The sequence below is a fragment of the Danio aesculapii genome, chromosome 1 (assembly GCF_903798145.1).
Source record: "Danio aesculapii chromosome 1, fDanAes4.1, whole genome shotgun sequence".
In the NCBI taxonomy this organism is placed as follows: domain Eukaryota; kingdom Metazoa; phylum Chordata; class Actinopteri; order Cypriniformes; family Danionidae; genus Danio; species Danio aesculapii.
The window spans coordinates 2,655,046-2,673,837 of NC_079435.1; the positions used below are offsets into that span (position 1 = coordinate 2,655,046).

The 18,792-nt window shown below is 38.3% G+C and overlaps 1 protein-coding gene across 1 annotated transcript; it reads left to right on the plus strand.

Moving 5' to 3' along the window:
- The first annotated feature begins 410 nt into the window (after positions 1–410).
- On the plus strand, positions 411–4,362 carry LOC130221128 (carcinoembryonic antigen-related cell adhesion molecule 1-like). The gene is made up of 5 exons (XM_056453505.1): positions 411–642; positions 741–980; positions 1,897–1,990; positions 2,073–2,115; positions 4,240–4,362. The coding sequence occupies exons 1-5, from the start codon at positions 411–413 to the stop codon at positions 4,309–4,311; spliced, it is 681 nt and encodes a 226-aa protein (XP_056309480.1). The 3' UTR covers positions 4,312–4,362.
- Positions 4,363–18,792: the final 14,430 nt, after the last annotated feature.

Consider the following 18,792-nt stretch of genomic DNA (forward strand, 5'->3'; position numbering starts at 1 on the left):
TGGTGTCTTTCTGCAATATAACAGTGTTGTTCATTTCTTCTGGTTATTTAATTTAAATTATATGCAGATATGAACAACTGATAATTAATCAGCATGTTGTGTTATCAATTAGATTTATAAGTCTTCTATTAAAACATTGTACTATTTACTCAGCTGTTGGGTTCTGCTTTTCTTCATCCTCCACTCAACAACCATCGGAAAATAAAATACCAAACATGTTCAGTTTATGCTTATTTGTTTATTGTAAATTTTGTATTGCAGAAGTTGTTTGTGATGATGATGATGATGATGATGATGATGTTGTTGATAATGTATGGGGTGTGACGTACACTCCTCTACACATCTGTGCACTAAAATCCTCCACCGTGATAATGAGCTGCACTTATAAATACCCTAAAAAACATAAGATCATGACAGCATTCTGGACCAAACACCCTCCAAAACAGGGTCAAAGGTATTCAGATCTGTCTGTGGACCCTGAATACAGTCAGAGGCTTCAGTATCTGGGAGATAAACAGCAGAACTGCACTGTCAGACTGAGTCATGTGACAGAGAAAGATGAACGCGAGTATTACTTCAAATTCACTACTAATAAAAATGGGAAATACGTTGGCACTCCAGGAGTGCGTCTCTTTGTCACAGGTGACTCTCCTGAGGTTTCTCTCTTCTTGTGGTCATTATGTAGAATAATAATCAGTGTATGAGAGCAGCACTAGATATAATGTGTGTGTTGTGTTTAGATCTTCAGCTGGAGTCTCCTGAGAGAGTGACAGAGGGAGATTCAGTCCGTCTGACATGTAAAAGCAGCTGTAAACTGACTGACACACCAACATTCATCTGGTACAGAAACTCAGAGAGATTGACTGAGAGAAGCAATGAACTCCTGCTGAAGTCAGTCAGAAGAGAAGATGCAGGCAGATATAGATGTGCTGTACATGGACACACACTTACATCACCTGAGGTCTATCTCAATGTCACCTGTGAGTTACTTTATGACCAGCACATCCCTTTTTATATAAATAAATGAATGTTTACCATTATTTTCATCAGTTATAACATGTTAGATCTGCCAACTGTGAATCAGACACAGAAACTGAGAGAAAGAATGTGTGTGTTGTATACTGTAAGGTGTGCATTACTACGGAGATCCGGAAGGGACGGGATGGTGGAGAAAAATGGGTGGGAGAAAAAAAATGGGTGGGAGAAATAACCAATTAGGCTAACACAAGAAATTTTCTTGATGGAACGATGACTGACAGAGAGGAGGTTTATATATATATTTCACTGTAGTAAAGACTGAAGTATACTATGGTAATTACTATTAGTTCATGATAGTTACTAATGATACATTATGTAGTGTAGTCTATTAATGAAGAGTCACACTCTTACACTCGTATGCTAATTTATAGTAAAGGGAAATATTTAAGAATGAGCATTATATTGTGTATATATATATATATATATATATACAATATAATGCTCATTCCTAAATATTTCCCTTTACTATAAATTAGCATACGAGTGTAGAGCCAGCAATGATCATGGAGTGAATTACTCTGATCCTGTGACTTTAGATGTCCACCGTGAGTTAATGACAGTTCAGTAACATGACTGATTCTCTGAGTGAACATGTATTTTGAAAACAGCCCATATTTTTATTGATTATTGATAATGTACTCTGAGATGAAAGTTTAGAAAGTATAATGTAAGCCTAATGATTTTAGTTAAACAGAAATTCAAGTAATGCCACATTAATGAACTATATCTTCTTGTGCTTCATTCAAGTGAATAAAACTGGCTTTTTCCTTCAGTTTTTGTGTCATTTCTGACAGAATAATACGCTGGATTGTGAAAGTTTTTGTGACGTTACCACCAACATGTGTGTGATTTCTGCAGTTCCTAAATATCAGGATTCCTCCATGTATGCAGCAATACAGATCGGAGCTACATGTGCAGTTTTACTTCTCCTCTGCATTCTCCTGTTCATAAGGTGAGGCGTTTGGTTTAAATGACTTACATGAAATCATCATTTGATATTAATGTGTGTTTATATGTTCATCTCTGTGCTGCAGTGCAAGAAAAAAGGCTGGAGTGTCAAACAACAGACAGAATCAGGTCAGAAGACTAAATTATAACTCCACCAGCATGGACCACGCCACACTTTGAGCTAGACTTTATTGTAGGGATGAAGAAGATGATAAGAGAACAGTGGGAGGAAGGGGAAGGGAAGTAAGAGGATGAACAGTGAACAGGTAAGTACAGTGCATCTGGAAAGTATTCACAGCGCTTCACTTTTTCCACATTTTCTTATGTTACAGCCTTATTCCAAAACGGATTAATTACTTTATTTATTCAACATTCTACACACAATCCCCCATAATGACAATTTGAAAAAAATAGCTTTTGAAATTGTTGCAAATTTATTAACGATAAAAAAGCTGGAAAATCAGATGTACATCAGTATTGACAGCCTTTATCGTGAAGCTCTAAATTGAGCTCAGGTCCATTCTGTTTCCACTGATCATTCTTGAGATGTTTCAGCAGCTTCACTGGACTTCACCTGTAGTCAAATCAGCTGATTGGACATGATTTGAAAAGGCATACACCTGTCAAAATAAGGGCCCAGGGTTGACAGTGCATGTCAAAGCACAAACCAAGCATGAAGACAAAGGAATTGTTCGTAGACCTCAGAGACAGGATTGTCTCAAGGCACAAGGCTGGGGAAGGTTACACAAACATTTCTGCTGCTCTGAAAGTTCCAATAAGCACAGTAGCCTCCATCATCTGTATGTGGAAGATGTTTAACCACCAGGACTCTTCCTAGAGCTGGCCGGCCATCTAAGCTGAGTGATCGGAGGAGCAGGGCCTTAGTCAGGGAGGTGATCAATAACTCGATGGTCACTCTGTCTGAGCTCCAGCGTTCTTCTGTGGAGAGAGGAGAACCTTACAGAAGGACAACCATCTGTGCAGCAATCCACCAATCAGGCCTGTATGGTAGAGTGGCCAGACGGAAGACACTTCCCGCCTGGAATTTGCCAAAAGGCATCTGAAGGACTCTCAGACCATCAGAAACTAAACTCTCTGCTCTGATGAGACCAAAATTGAACTCTTTGGAGTGAATGCCAGGCGTTACGTTTGGAGAAAAGCAGGCAGCGCTCATCAACAGGCTAATTGCATCCCTACAGTGAAGCATGGTGGTGGCAGCATCATGCTGTGGGGATGTTTTTTAGCAGCAGTAACTGGAAGACTAGTCAGGATAGAGGGAAAGATGAATGCAGCGATGTACAGAGACATCCTGAATGAAAACCGGCTACAGAATGCTCTTGACCTCAGACTGGGGCGACGGTTCATCTTCCAGCAGGACAATGACTCAAAGCACACTGCCAAAACATCAATGGAGTGGCTTCACAACAACTCTGTAAATGTCCTTGAGTAGCCCAGCCAGAGCCCAGACCTAAATCCTATTGAACATCTCTGGAGAGATCTGAAAATGGCTGTACACCGTCACTTCCCATCCAACCTGATAGAGCTTGAGAGGTAATGCAAAGAGGAATGGGCAAAAAATCCCAAAGACAGGTGTGCCAAGCTTGTGGCATCACATTCAAAAATACTTGAGGCTGTAATCGCTGCCAAAGGTGCATCAACAAAGCATTGAGCAAAGGCTGTGAATACTGATGTACATGTGATTTTACAGCTTTTTAATTATTAATAAATTTGCAGCAATTTAAAAAAACTCTTTTTCACATTGTCATTATAGGGGATTGTGTGTAGAATGTTGAGGAAATCAATCAATTTAATCCATTTTGGAATAAGGCTGTAACATAAACAAATGTGGAAAAAGTGAAGCGCTATCAATACTTTCCGCATGCACTGTAGGTTGATCAGGCGTCCTACGATTATGCCTAGAGACTCAGAGTGGGGTGTACCGTCTCTGTAATATTTTCGTAGAGTGATTGGACCCCCCCAATTCAACCGATGCATAAAGAGAGGGTTATGGAATTGTGAATGGGAAGCGAGGAAATGGAGGGAGGGTGGCTTCGAAAGAACGAGAAGAACAGTGCTAGAGGACTGGTCTGCCTTAAATAAGATTTAGGGAGTAGGTGATTGGTTAAGGAGACACAGTGAGGTGTGGTCCCACTGCTGAACCTTTGTTAACAAGTTAACTCCATTTCATCATGTTGCTCTTTTATTATTTCGTATCTGATTCGTCATTGCTTTGGCTCTGACCTGTTTTTCCAGGTTCAAGCTCCTCCACGCTCTGGCAGAGACTTCTACGAAAACGATTCGTTTGAGAATGTTTCAACTATATAACATCAGAAAACCATACAGATGGGCTGAGAACAGTGCAGAAGACTACCAGAATTCAGAAAATAGCCAAAAAACTCAAGATCTCCTGGATAACGTCCTGGTTAATGCCTATGCCCACACCAAACTAAGAGTTAATACGGCAGTAAAAGACATAAATACTATATTCAAAAGAACAGCTAAACAGTCAAAATTAAAAGTAAAAACCAGACTAAATAATCTACCACAAAAACTGGATAGACCAAGAATGTCTATCAATTAGGAAACACCTCAGAAACCTATCAAATCAGAAACACAAAGACCCAAATAATGCAGAGATTCAGCTTCTTTACTGTGAAACACTAAAACAATACAAACACTCCGAACCAAAACGGCACAATAAACCCAAAAACAAATGACAACAATAGAGAACTCCATTAACTCAAATCAATTCTGGGACAACTGGAAACCTTGATCAAAAATGATCATGATGAACTGCCAATGCAAAATTCAGAAATATGGGAAACCCATTTCCAAACACTATTCAATAAAGTAGAAACAGACACAAACTGCAGATAAAATCAAATAACAAAAAAAACTGGCAACACTAGAATCGACTATCAAAGATATCCAAAACCCATTAGACTCCCCATCACTATAATGGAACTTAAAGACTAAATTAAATCTCTTAAACCTAAAAAAGCATTCGGACCTGATGGAATATTAACAGAAATGATAAAACAAACCAGCCCTAAATTTCAATCAGCCATCCTAAAATTATTTAATCTAGTCCTGAGTGTTGGTCACTTCCCTGATATCTGGATATCTGGATTGATAACACCCATTTTTAAAAAGGGAGATAAATTTGACCCCAATAATTACAGAGGGATTTGTGTGAGAAGCAACCTGGGAAAGTTATTCTGTAGTTTAATAAATGCCTGACTACTGGACTTGTCTACAGTCATGACTACTGGCACATAATGTCTTAAGCAGAAGTCAAATTGGATTTCTACCAAAACACTGCACATCCGTCTGCATTTATACACTGCATTCACTGATTGAAGAGCACACAGTCCAAAATAAAGGTAATGTATATGCATGCTTTATCGACTTTAAAAAAGCATTCGACTCAACTTGGCACCAAGGGTTACTTTATAAGCTGATTGAAAGTGGTATAGGAGGAAAAACCTATGACCTTATTAAATCAGTGTACACCGAGAGCAATTGTGGCATCAAAATAAGCACAAAAAGAACAAAATATTTTTCCCAGGAGCGTGGAGTGAGACAAGGCTGCTGCCTGAGCCCAAAAACTATTCAACATCTACATAAACCAGCTGGCGCTCAGTCTGGAGCGATCCAGCGGTCTCGATCTCCACGATTCTCAGATCAAAAGCCTGCTGTACGCAGACGACCTGCTGCTGCTATCACCAACCGAACAGGGCCTTCAGCAGAACCTGCAGCTGCTGGACCAGTACTGCCAGACCTGGGCCCTGACCGTCAACCTGAACAAAACCAAAATCATCCCCTCCCAAAAAAGAGCCAGACCCCAGGGAACACAACACACATTCACACTAGGCACCAATCAGATAACACACACATCACAGTATAATTATTTAAGCCTTAACATCACCTCCTCTGGAAACTGGAGATAAAGCCCACAGAGCCTTCTACACTATAAAACGCCTGTGCGCCATAGACATCCCTGTTCAAATCTGGCTGAAGATCCTACAGTCAATCATCCAGCCGATCGCCCTCTATGGCAGTGAGGTGTGGGCAGGGGCGTAGCAAACGGGGGGGATGGGGACACACGTCCCCCTCACTTTTAGAGACAGACCATTTAGAAACAGGTGATTAATAATTATATGAACGTATGATTTCATACAGCCGTCCCCCCCCCACTTTTAAAATGTCTGCTACGCCCCTGGGTGTGGGGTCCGTAGGGCTGCAACAGCGAATCGATTAAATCAATAAAAATCGATTACTAAAAGCGTTGGCAACGAATTTGATAATCGATTCGTTGTGTTGCGCGACACTGGGGCGTTTGATTATTTAAAAAAACACTAGTTCAGCGAGGAGCGGAGTGAACACGGTCTCTCTCGCGCACTGATACTGAGTTCGGTGCCTCATAGACAGGGATGAGGAGGAAGGGAGCTCAACAGCAGGGTAAATCACTACAGAATCCTACTTTAGTTCCGTTTTGAAGTGAGGACCGTAAAGTCCCTGGTGCTGATGTTTTACTCGTTATCCAGCTTGACAAGCATGACAAGTTAGCGTTAGCTCGTTTACAAACTGAGCTTTGGCACGGTGTCTGGCACTGAGCCAGAGAGAGCTCACGCTGAGCAGAGCTCTCAGTAAGGGACCGTCGGAAAAGTGCTTCTTTTTTTTTCGTTTTTTTTTTTTTCGAAAACAAAACCAACTTAACCCCGCTTAGAAAGACGTGTCATATTATCACAATTATGCAGTGTTTTAACCGCCTAATGCTTAATTTATATTTTAGACATGTAAATACACACAAGTACTAGTAAAACAAAACATTTAGAGTTTGTAAAACACACAAGGAAGTCTAAGAATCCATTCAAATTTAATTTGCCGATGTGTTTTATTCAGCCTGATCTCACGAGAAAACGTAAGTATTTTATGTTTTGTCAGTTTAGCGGCTAATTCATGAGTTCAGTCGTATGATATTGTATGATTTTAAAAAGGAGGCGTGGCACCTAACCCCACCCCTAAACCCAACCGTCATTGGGGGATGAGCAAATCGCACTAAATTGTACGAATTAGATCGTACAAATTCATATGAATTAGCCACTAAATCAAAAAGTTCCGAATTGCCGTGAGATTGTGTTGGTTTTATTCATATCAGATACACATTACACATAGTGAAAGTAACTATGAAGTTGAATCTACTCTTCTGTAAGTTCACCAGCCACTTACTTGCATGTATTTAAGGAGTAACTGCTGAATTTACGTGCTGAATCCTGTGTGAATCCTGCGTGTTCTGCTTTTATGAATGAGGCAAACGTGCGGCCGCAAGTAAACATGGCGACGACCATCTCACGTTGTAAATCACGATCACTTACACGTTTACGTGAACTGGTAAAACTTCTGTTTGAGATTATATCTCACTTAGATTATTTTTCTTACCCAATTCACAAATAATTTAGCTTGTTTTAAGCAAACAATCACTAAATTCTGAAGTGTTTTTTTTTTTTTCAAAAAACAAGACTTCTTATGATATTTCATGTGTCTAGTATGTATCGTGATTTAAAAATATTTGGATATTTGGACTGAAAACAGGACAAAACTACTTCGTTTATTATTATTATTATTATTATTATTATTATTATTATTATTATTATCGTGATTTAACAAAAACAGGACAAAACTACTTCGTTTATTATTATTATTATTTTATTATCGTGATTTAATAAAAACAGGACAAAACTACTTATCATTATCATCATTATTATTATTATCATCATTATTATTATTATTATTATTATAACACCTCAGGGATGAGCTTTTTTGAATAAACGGTTGGAAATTAATGCTTATCTCTTTTTTTATCCGATTCATTGATAAATTGAAAAAATTATCGACAGATTAATCGATTATTAAAATAATCGTTAGCTGCAGCCCTCCAACACAAAACTACTAGAACTTATTACTTGTGGACTTACTTTTGATATTACTGCCATTACCTTTATCCTGTTGAATATATTACCATTAATCTATTTTTATTTTTCATTAATCTATTTTTATTCTATTTATATCTGTGTTTTCTCTGTATTATATTGATATTTGTTTGCACTTGTCTTGTTTGTACGCAGCGACGCTGCACTGCTTTGGCAATATGAATGTACAGTTATTTGTCATGCCAATGAAGCACCTAAAATGTGAAATGTGAAATGTTTCCTTCAACAGGACAAATCAGACCAGCTGAAAAACTCCTCAATTCACAGATACTGAGGAGAGTTGCACACTAACTCTCTTTAGAGAGAGAGTTTACCCAATGAGGAACATTCTGAACATTAGTTTACTCGCTCTGAACTTGTTTCAGATGTAAGGTTAGTCAAGATTTTTGAGGTTGGCTGCAAAAGCAGATATTTTGAGAAAACTCAAGCCATTTATTTTACTTTTATCCCTGATGAGGAGTTGGGGAAAATACTCCAAATGTATTTTTTGTTTTTGAGTTATCGCTATTAAAGAACATTTAACAAACATTATATTTTGGTAGTGTTTTCAAGCCGAGTGTTAGCTTTCTTATCCAGGATCGGGATGGATACAAAGATAAAAACACAGACGTCACAGTGATGTACTTACCCATGATGTCCAGCAGGGCGCGCTGTTTGCCATGATGAGTATCTCTGTGACCGGTTCTGTCCTCAGCTTTTCTTCTGTTTACGATCAGTGCTGCTGTTGGAAAAAGGCTTATTTTTAACAGTAATGCGTTAATATTGAGTCACTCTGCAACTGGTAAGTGTGTATTACATTACATTTGAGTTACTGTTTCTTACCTTTGCTGATCTTGAACGCTGGTAGATCTTACAGGTCCCCCCCCCCCCTTTTTAACTAGAGGAGCTCTGCAGTTAACACACTGCATGACCTATACCAGGGATGGGCAAACTCGATCCTGGAGGGCCGGTGTCCCTGCATAGTTTTGCACCAACCCTAATCAAACACACCTGCTTGTAGCTTTCTAGTGATCTTGAAGACACTAATTAGGGTGTTCAGGTGTGTTTGATTAGTGTTGGAGCAAAACTCTGCATGGACACCGGCCCTCCAGGATCGAGTTTGCCCATGCCTGACCTACACCTTTATTCACCTTAAGAAACACTAAGTTAATTTACTGCGTTATTTTAATTAAGCAATTTATTTTATGTAAATAAAAAGTAACTCACATATACAGTTTTTAAAAAGTAATTTAAAGATATTATTACCTGGGCGGTGTCTGGTATCCGCCTGGGGTGCTTGTCGATGGTGTTTGGTGTCTGGAGGATCAGCCCAGCGTGTGCAGGACGCGTGTGTGTTACTCTGACCAAAAATACACACACACACACACACACACACACACACACACTTGTACTTCTATTTTTACGGGCACTTCCTATAGACATAGTGGTGTTTCTACAATAGTCTCCCCCATTTGCATTTTTACATTTCCAAAATACTTCATGTGTGATATATGAGCCTCTTTCCTCATGTAGCCATGCTGCTTATTTTACTTGTTTTAAGAGGGACGAATCACTTACTTTTGAATCGTTTTGTCTGAAAACAAGACAATATTTGTACTTGTCTAGAAAATGCTTCTCGATTTAGGAATCTGTAGATATTTGGACTTGAAACAAGACGAGAATGCAGTGTGCAAGTTATTTTCAGATATTATAGCACTAGCCTTATGTCTGTGAGACTTCTACATATAATCCAACTTAATAATGTCGTGTTACATGAGGGTATTTAATTAAAAACAAGTTAACCCACCATAAAAACAATCACATTTCATAGCTCAAACACAGGCGCTATTGGGGAATTGAAGAACTAAATTGGCCGTAGTGTATATGTGTGTGTAAATGTGAGGGTGTATGAGTGTTTCCCTGCACTGTGTTGCAGCTTGAAGGGCTTCCGCTGTGTAAAACATACAGTGAGTTGGTGGTTCATTCCGCTGTGGCGACCCCAGATGAAAAAAAGGGACTAAGCTGATGGAAAATTAATGGATAATCAACAGCATACAGTAAACCAATTAATATTAATGATTTCCCTCCTGAAAAAAAACTGCTTAAACCAGCCTAGGCTGGTTTTAGAGGGGTTTTGGCCACTTCCAGTCTGGTCTTAGCTGGGCAGGCTGGAAAATGACCAGCTAAAACCAGCTTGACCAGCCTGGTTTTAGCTGGACATAGCTGGGCTCCCAGCCTGGCTAGGCTGGTCAAGCTGGTTTTAACTGGTCATCTCCCAGCCTGACCAGCTAAGACCAGGCTGGAAATGGCTGGAAACCAGCCTGGAAATGGCCAAAACCCCTCTAAAACCAGCCTGGTCAACCAGCTAAAACCAGCCTCCCTGCCTAGGCTGGTTTAAGATGGTTTCAGTAGGGTTAACCGTAGCTTCCACAGACACACAGAAACGCCCGCTATAGAAACAGTGAAAGGACAGAGCAGTTTTGCATCACATCAGCGCTGTTAATAATAGCCCGAGTCTGAGATATCAGCGTACTCGAGACAGCTGTCTTCAGTCTTAAGACGACGAGCATCTGAGATATTCATGCGGGTCAGATGAGCTCGCTGTGACTGCAGATCAGCCTTTCTGTCCTGACTGCACGCTTCACTGAAACTCTACACTGTAAAACATCTGATAATGAACAGTTTGTGTGTGTTTTGTGTTTATTTGGGGTCGTGAATTGCATTATGGGATGTTGACCTCTGCTCTGTTGATGTTTGATGTTGAAAATTCACCTCTACAGTTTAACAAAGTGACTTTTATTGACATTTTAGTCGTTTGAAATAGGATAAAAAACTAATATGTGGAGAAATGAGTGTGTAAAATAACAGAACATGTGCTGCAGTTTATTACAAGGTGTTTGTAGCGTGAAATACAAGACCAACACAGACAATACAGCACTGCAATACAGGCTGCACCATTTTTATAATTATTTTGCTTAAAATCAAGATCAGGAAGAATGGTGGCTTGGTGCACTGCAGAGAATACGTTCTAGTACAATTTGCGCTCGGCTTAGTCTGATACAATTCAAAGTCTTTCATAGAGTCCATTTCTCAAAAACCAGGCTATCTGAAATTTTTCCCAATATCGATGACAGATGTGACAGATGTCATGCACCAAGTTGTAATTTGAGTCATATGTTCTTTATGTGCCCTCTATTACAGAATTATTGGATTAATTATTTTACAATTATGTCCAAGGTGTTGCAGGTAAATATAAACCCATCCCCTGATGTTGCCATTTTTGGGGTTCCAAAGATTTGGTCCCAATTCAATTATAAACAACTTTATTTTGGCCTTTACCTCACTAATAGCCAGGCGTCGTATACTACTTCACTGGAAATCAAATAAGCCTCCAACTACATCCCAATGGCTTGCAGATACCATGCATTTTCTTAAGTTGGAAAAGGTTAGATGCTCTGGGAAAACTAATTTCTTTAAAAAGTGGCAATGTTTTATAACTTACTTTAACTCTCTTAAGGTATTGCCTTCCATTTAATGGATGCACTCTCCTGAGTTCCCTCCCTTTTTAATTTGTTTCTTATTAATTAAACTTTTGTTTTATCTAATACCATTTTAAAGCGTTTAATTGTAAATATTTACTTTCAACATTGACAATGTATCTGAACATTTACTTGTGATATTTGGTTGTAATTTTCAGTACACTTTATACTCATGTTTCTATTTTTTCTATTTTCCTCTTTTATTATTATCATTATTATTATTATTATTAATATTTCTCTTTTTTATTATATATATATATATATATTTTTTTTTTGTCTCTTTTGTAAAAAAAAAAGAAAAAGAATGATATGTAACTATCTGTACAGATGTAATGTTTGTTTTTTCACAATAAACAATTTAAACAAAAAAAAAATCAAGATTAGGATTTTCTCACGATTATCTAAATGTAAAATAAAGGTTAACATGATTAGCTTATTATTATTGTTAATTCTCAAACATATGGTAAAACAACACTAATAATATTAGCCCTGTGTGTAGGTCTACTGTTGCTTTAAATGCTCAATTTTGTACAGTCATTATGGTGGACTTGAGCAGACTTTCAATATGTCCTGTTTGTTAATTCACAGTAAAATGATGACATCAGAACATAACTATTCATAATTATATCGTTGATTTATTATGTTTGAGACTTGTGCTTGTCATCTGTCATTGATAACATTATTAGACCATTTGTTTTCACTGGTAAAATTAGAATTTTGTCATTATCAGATTCTTTCTTGCATTATATTCAACATTATATACAGGCTAGGGTTGTTGTGCTGACATAGTAAACATTTATTTTCATGCACAACACTTACTATGAAAAAAAAAAACAGCAAATGTTTGTCGTGATCATAACTGTAAAATGTGATTTGCTCATTTAAATGATGCGCGCACAGTAGAGATGCATTTGAGATATATGCTTGCAATCTGCAATGGACAACATTATTAGACCATTTAATTCACTGGTAAAATCAACATTATATAGGCTAGAGTAGTTATACTGACACTGTAAACATTTATTTTCATGCACAACACTTTGTGTTTACTATGAAAGAAAAAACAGATCAAATGCTTGCCGCAATTATAACTCTAAGATGCGATATGATTATTTAAATGATGTGCTCGCTTTCAGTTTCATTTTCACTGCTAAGTGCTGTTCATACTTCGCGCGCGACTCTGAAACGATCACTCTGTGCCACAAACCAGGGGCGTCTGCTCCGTCAACGTTTGATGTTGAAAATTCACCTCTACAGTTTAACAAAGTGACTTTTATTGACATTTTAGTCGTTTGAAATAGGATAAAAAACTAATATGTAGAGAAATGAGTGTGTAAAATAATAGAAAATGTGCTGCAGTTTATTACAAGGTGTTTGTAGCGCGAAATACAACACCAACACAGACAATACAGCACTGCAAACTAAGGCTGCACCATTTTAGCAAAAATGTGAATCACGATTTTTTTTTTTGCTTAAAATCAAGATCAGGATTTTCTCACGATTATCTAAATGTAAATTAAAGGTTAACATGATTAGCTTATTATTATTGTTAATTCTCAAACATATGGTAAAACAACACTAATAATATTAGCCCTGTGTGTAGGTCTACTGTTGCTTTAAATGCTCAATTTTGTAGACATTATGGTGGACTTGAACAGACGTTCAATATGTCCGGTTTGTTAATTCACAGTAAAATGATGACATCAGAATACAGTATGTGACTCTTTCAACATCATTTGGAGGTGTCCATGTCGCTGAGCAATGTATGTGAAACAATGAAAAGACTCGTGCGGTCGCCGTTGCTTCTCTCCTGAACTTGAAAATATGATTGGCAGAATGGTAGAAATGCTAGATTAAGATCGTCTAGGGCAGGGGTCACCAATCTCAGTCCTGGAGGGCCGGTGTCCCTGCAGAGTTTAGCTCCAGCTTGCCTCAACACACCTGCCTGGATGTTTCAAGTACACCTAGTAAGACCTTGATTAGCTTGTTCAGGTGTGTTTGATTAGAGTTGGAGCTAAAATCTGCAGGACACCGGCCCTCCAGGAACAAGTTTGGTGACCACTGGTCTAGGGGGTTGAATTGAGATCGCGGTCTTTTTTCGATTAATTGTGCAGCTCTAGCGCACAGGTTTCACTTTCACTTCAGTATGCGGCTCATGGCTGCTGTCACTGTGAGAAAAAACACACACATGCAAATCATTCCATCAGCGCGGCTCTCAAACGATCGCTCCGTGCAACAAACTGAACGATATTTACAACTTCGTTACCTGTTATTCACAGCCTATGCAGGTTGTGTTCAGTTTATTAAAGTAGGCGTCATGTGTGCACGCGTGTTCTCAGTAGTAAACAAAAGCTTGAGGTCAGCTCACGTGTGATTTCGCGACCGTGAATACATCATTACACGAAGACTGAAATGATATTTTTGGGTGAATTATACCTTATAATACAGTATGTGACACTTTTAACACCATTTGAAGGTGTCTATGTTGCTGTGAAGACTTGTGCGACTGCCTTGCTTCTCTCCTGACCTTGAAAATATAATTGGCTGAATCGTAGAAAAGCTGAATTAAGATCGTGTGTAGGGTTGAATCGAGATCGTGATCTTTTTTCGTTTAATCGTGCAGCCCTACTGCAAACTATTACAAATGTGCAGACAAGCCACTTTTTAAGGTTAAAAGTTGTCAGAGGAAAGGTCAAGGTCCCATAATGTGATTGTATAAGCGCTATACAAATAAAGGTGAATTGAATTGAATTGAATTGAATTGATTCAACAGCGGAAATAAACAGGGAAAATGAAAATATGAATCACAAAATATGTAAAACTGCTAATCTACGGATATTCTTTTACAGTGTAGACATGAACATGCTGAGATGAACACTAGAATTACGTTGTGTTACTGGTGTATCTATTGAGCGCCATCTAGAGATGCAAATTAGTTTCTGAAAGACTATGATAGATTAGAAATGATGTTGATTAGTCACTGTGGTGTTTTTTCTCTAATAAATGAGCTGCGCCTCAGAAAACAAGGACAAAATGCAATGAACGCGTTGGCTTTCGGAGGCCTGAGACACTCTTTGGGAGCGCAGACAGATGCTCAAGGGAATAATATTACAATCACAACAATACCAATCCAGGCTCATTCTGATTACGTACTATATACATTTCTGGAGAGCACCAAATATGTCCCAGGAGCTACTTTTTTTTTTTTTTTGCAGCTTTCCTTTTTGCGAATCCACCAGAGGGCGCTGTGTGTGCTTTTTCAGGTCACAGATTTCTCTCACGAGTGCCATACACGCCTGCTGTTTTCATATAAATCCACCAGAGGCCACTGTCGACTGACTAACCGACAGAATGACCGATCAACTGACCCGCACTCCTCCTTCCCTGAACCCAACCAATAGTGTTTTCAAAATCACAGATTGACACGCCCACCCACTTCTAAACCCACTAAACCCATGTTTACCACGTTTTCAGATTTTACCACATCCTCACCCTGTTATTTACTTGTTTATTTATTTTTTGCCTTCTGTTATTGTCTGTCTTGATATCTGGAACTCTTTTTTTTTTCCTCAGACTCGAACACCGTTGTCGTGGTCAACTCCGCTCTGCGTCTCATGTCCGTATGTGGTTAGCCTCTGGACAAACTGGTAACAGTGGGAAAGCCGTCCACACAGAGGTAAGAGGTCAGCTGGTAGCGTAAAAAGGAAAGGCATCATACCACCCAGTAGCGTTCATTTTAAAGATGAAATGCAGCCATACGTACTTCTGGATACATAATTCGTCATCTCCACAAATGTACACAGGGCTACGTTTTCACAATGAGCCTATAATACTGAAGCAGTGATGATGGACTGACGGCTGAGGACTTTTTACAATCAGCAGAAAAGCATTTCAGATCTGTAAAATGTTTCCATTGTTGTTTATGCACATTTTTTTCTGATGAATAGATATATGGAACATGTGCTGTATAAGTTGGCAGTTCATTCCGCTGTGGTGACCTCTGATAAATAAAGTCTTGAGCCGAAGATAAAATGAATGAATGAAATGTGCATAACAATAGGTGAATGGAAACAGAGATACTATTTACTTTCTTAATGCATAGTCTTGGCATTATTGCATGAATAACTATTAACAAACAGAAGAAACAAACGCTCTTCTGTTCACGTTATTGGAATATTTATTCACAGTTTGCACCAAAAGGCTTATTTATTAATGCACAGGACTGTTTTTCACTTAAAATAAAAAATAATTATAATATTTGAGCGATATTTGAGTGCAATGAAACACTAATCCATCATTTACTGAAGCTCGGACACATGCTGGAGTCCCAGAACAGCCGTCACACACACACACACACACACACACACTGAGCAATGGCCAACTTGGCAGTAATTAAGGGGAAAATTGCAATGTGGTCAAAAACAGTTCATATTTCATTTGAGGGATTCATAAAATATTGTGTTTTAGTGTCACACGAGGACGGAAACTCAAGCTCAGAACGAATGCAACACTTCACATGAGACTGGCACTGGGTGTTTGTTATATCACTGTAAACTTACAACATCATTAAAGGAGACATGCCTCTTTTCACAAGATTAAACTGCGTCTCTGCTGTCTCCAGAGTGTGTGTGTGTGTGTGTGTGTGTGTGTGAAGTTTCAGCTCAAAATAGCACACTAATAATGTTTTCTCTCTCTCTGAAACTGACCCTTTTAGGTTTTGATGCTAATTGTGGTGTTTTGGTGGCTGTCGCTTTAAATGCAAATGACATTGTGCTCTTTTCAAAAGAGGGCGGAGCTACAAGTGCCTGTGTGTCAGCATAGTAACAGATTCAAAACAGGATCTAGATGGGAAAAGGATTAGATGTTTAAAATTCCACTGAGGTCGGCGCCAATAGCCTAGTGGTTAGTGCGGCGACATATAGCACCTAGGTGCTCGTGGGGACCCGAGTTCGATTCCCGGCTTGAGGTCCTTTGCCGATCCTTCCCCTCTCTCTGCTCCCCACACTTTCCTGTCTGTTAATCTTCACTGTCCTGTCATTAAAAAAAGGTGAAAACCCCTAAAAATAATAAATAAATAAATAAAATTCCACTGAGAGTAAATAAATATTTAACATCTCTAAATGCGTTCTAGTTTTTTTAATAATTACTGTGTATTGGTAATGGTACACATTCAGTTTCATTCATTTTTCTTGGCTTAGGCCCTTTATTTATCAAGGGTCACCACAGGGGAATGAACCGCCAACTGTTCCAGCATATTTTTCACACAGCGGATGCCCTTCCAGCCTTCCAAACCCATACACACTTATTCATACACTATAGCCAATCCGGGAAACCGGAGCACCCCGAGGAAACCCACGCCAACACGGGGAGAACTCCACACAGAAACACCAACTGACCCAGCTGGGACTTCTTGCTGTGAGGCAACAGTGCTAACCACTGCGCCATCGCACCACCCTACATTCATTTTGTTTATATATATATATATATATATATATATATATATATATATATATATATATATATATATATATATATATATACAAAGTCAGAATTATTAGCCCCCCTTTGAATTTATTTTTCTTTTTTTAATATTTCCCAAATGATGTTTAACAGAGCACAGAAGTTTTCACAGTATGTCTGATAATATTTTTTCTTCTGGAGAAAGTTTTATGTGTTTTATTTCAGCAAGAATAAAGCAGTTTTTAATTGTTTAAAAGCTATTTCAGGGTCAAATTAGTCATTATTAGCCTCTTATTAATATAAGCTATATTAATATATACCCAGTTAAGCCTTTAAATGTCACTTTAAGCTGTATAGAAGTGTCTTGAAGAATATCTAGTCTAATATTATTTACTGTCATCATGACAAAGAGAAAATAAATCAATTATTAGAGATGAGTTATTAAAACTATTGTGATTAGAAATGTGTTGAACAAATCTGCTCTCCGTTAAATAGAAACTGGGGGAAAAATAAACAGGGGGGCTAATAATACTGACTTCAACTGTATATATATTAAATACAGGGTTTCTACAGGTTTTATCAAGTCAAATGTAAGACTTTTAAAGACCTTTTTAAGATCATAATGAATGAAATTTCAGACTCGCACAAGGCTAACCACCAAAGACTATTCATCGATTTTTAATCTCCAAGATAAAACCCTAAAAAACAAATATTACTGTAAGGAAGGTAATTACACCATATTAATAAGTAAATAGAGTTAATAAATAAACGTTTTCTTTAATTTTATTGAAATATGTTGTTAGTGATTGGATGGGTGTTGGCCCAGTTGGGTATAGCTTTACATGGACATAGGAAAATTAAGACCTGTTTAAAATGATTATAATGTTCATATATATATACATATATTTTATATATTAATTAAGATATTTCAGTAGATTTAAGACTTTGTAAAGCCTAAAGTTTAGTTTTTGAAATGTAGAAAGTATTTTAGAAGAAGCCCTGGAGATGTGTGTGTTGAGCATCAGTTAAGACAGCGGTTAGCGGCTGTCTGCTTTAATTGTGGAGAAACCGGGATAATGTTGAGCTTTTGTCATCTAATTTCCTCTTCTGGGTTTAAAATAATTTTTGGGGCGGATCAAAATCAGTGACGTAGCGCAAAACTGCAAGTGAAGTGCAACAAGTGAAGTGATGACGCGTCGGTTTCTCATTATTATTCATAGCGGAGTTTTCTTATCCTATGAGAAGAGCCTGCTTAATTATTCATGAGAGCACGTGCTTTCTTTCCAAAGGCAAAGCAGACCTGCCAAGCTGGGAGACCCAATGACTGGGTGAGACGCGGGTCGCATGTGTTTGTTTCCATGATCCACAGGGTTTGTTGCATCTTTTTCCCCTGTGATGCTCTCAGGCCTCAGCAAAGCTGTTGGTTTGCAGCAAGCATGTGTGTCAGGAGAGCTGTATGAGAATTGGAGAATGGCGTACTTTGTATTTTATCAGTTGAGTTGGTTACTATTCAGACACATCGCCTATATCCGCGCTGCTGTGTTCACACCCCAGGTAGCAAAGAATTCTGGCCCAGATTTGGCATAAATCTGGCACAGCAGGCATTCATCCGGCAGTGGCATACAGCATGTGGGCCAAACATGGGCGGCACACAATACTTGGGCCAGATGTAAAATGTAGTATTTGGCCCAGATGTTAATAATTGATATATGGGCCATGTGAGTCTGGTCTATCTTGACCCATAAAAAACACATTTGTATTATTTTCAAATAAAAATAAAAAATTCTACCAATCAGGTCGCTTCGAGGAAAGGCACGCCCATAGCACGCCTACAG

Excerpts from the sequence above, each read along its gene's own strand:
- LOC130221128 (XM_056453505.1), top strand. The coding sequence starts at position 411 with ATGACAGCATTCTGGACCAAACACCCTCCAAAACAGGGTCAAAGGTAT. Across the intron at positions 1,991-2,072 it reads TGCATTCTCCTGTTCATAAG|TGCAAGAAAAAAGGCTGGAG; the intron begins GTGAGGCGTTTG and ends TCTGTGCTGCAG. Across the intron at positions 2,116-4,239 it reads CAAACAACAGACAGAATCAG|GTTCAAGCTCCTCCACGCTC; the intron begins GTCAGAAGACTA and ends CTGTTTTTCCAG.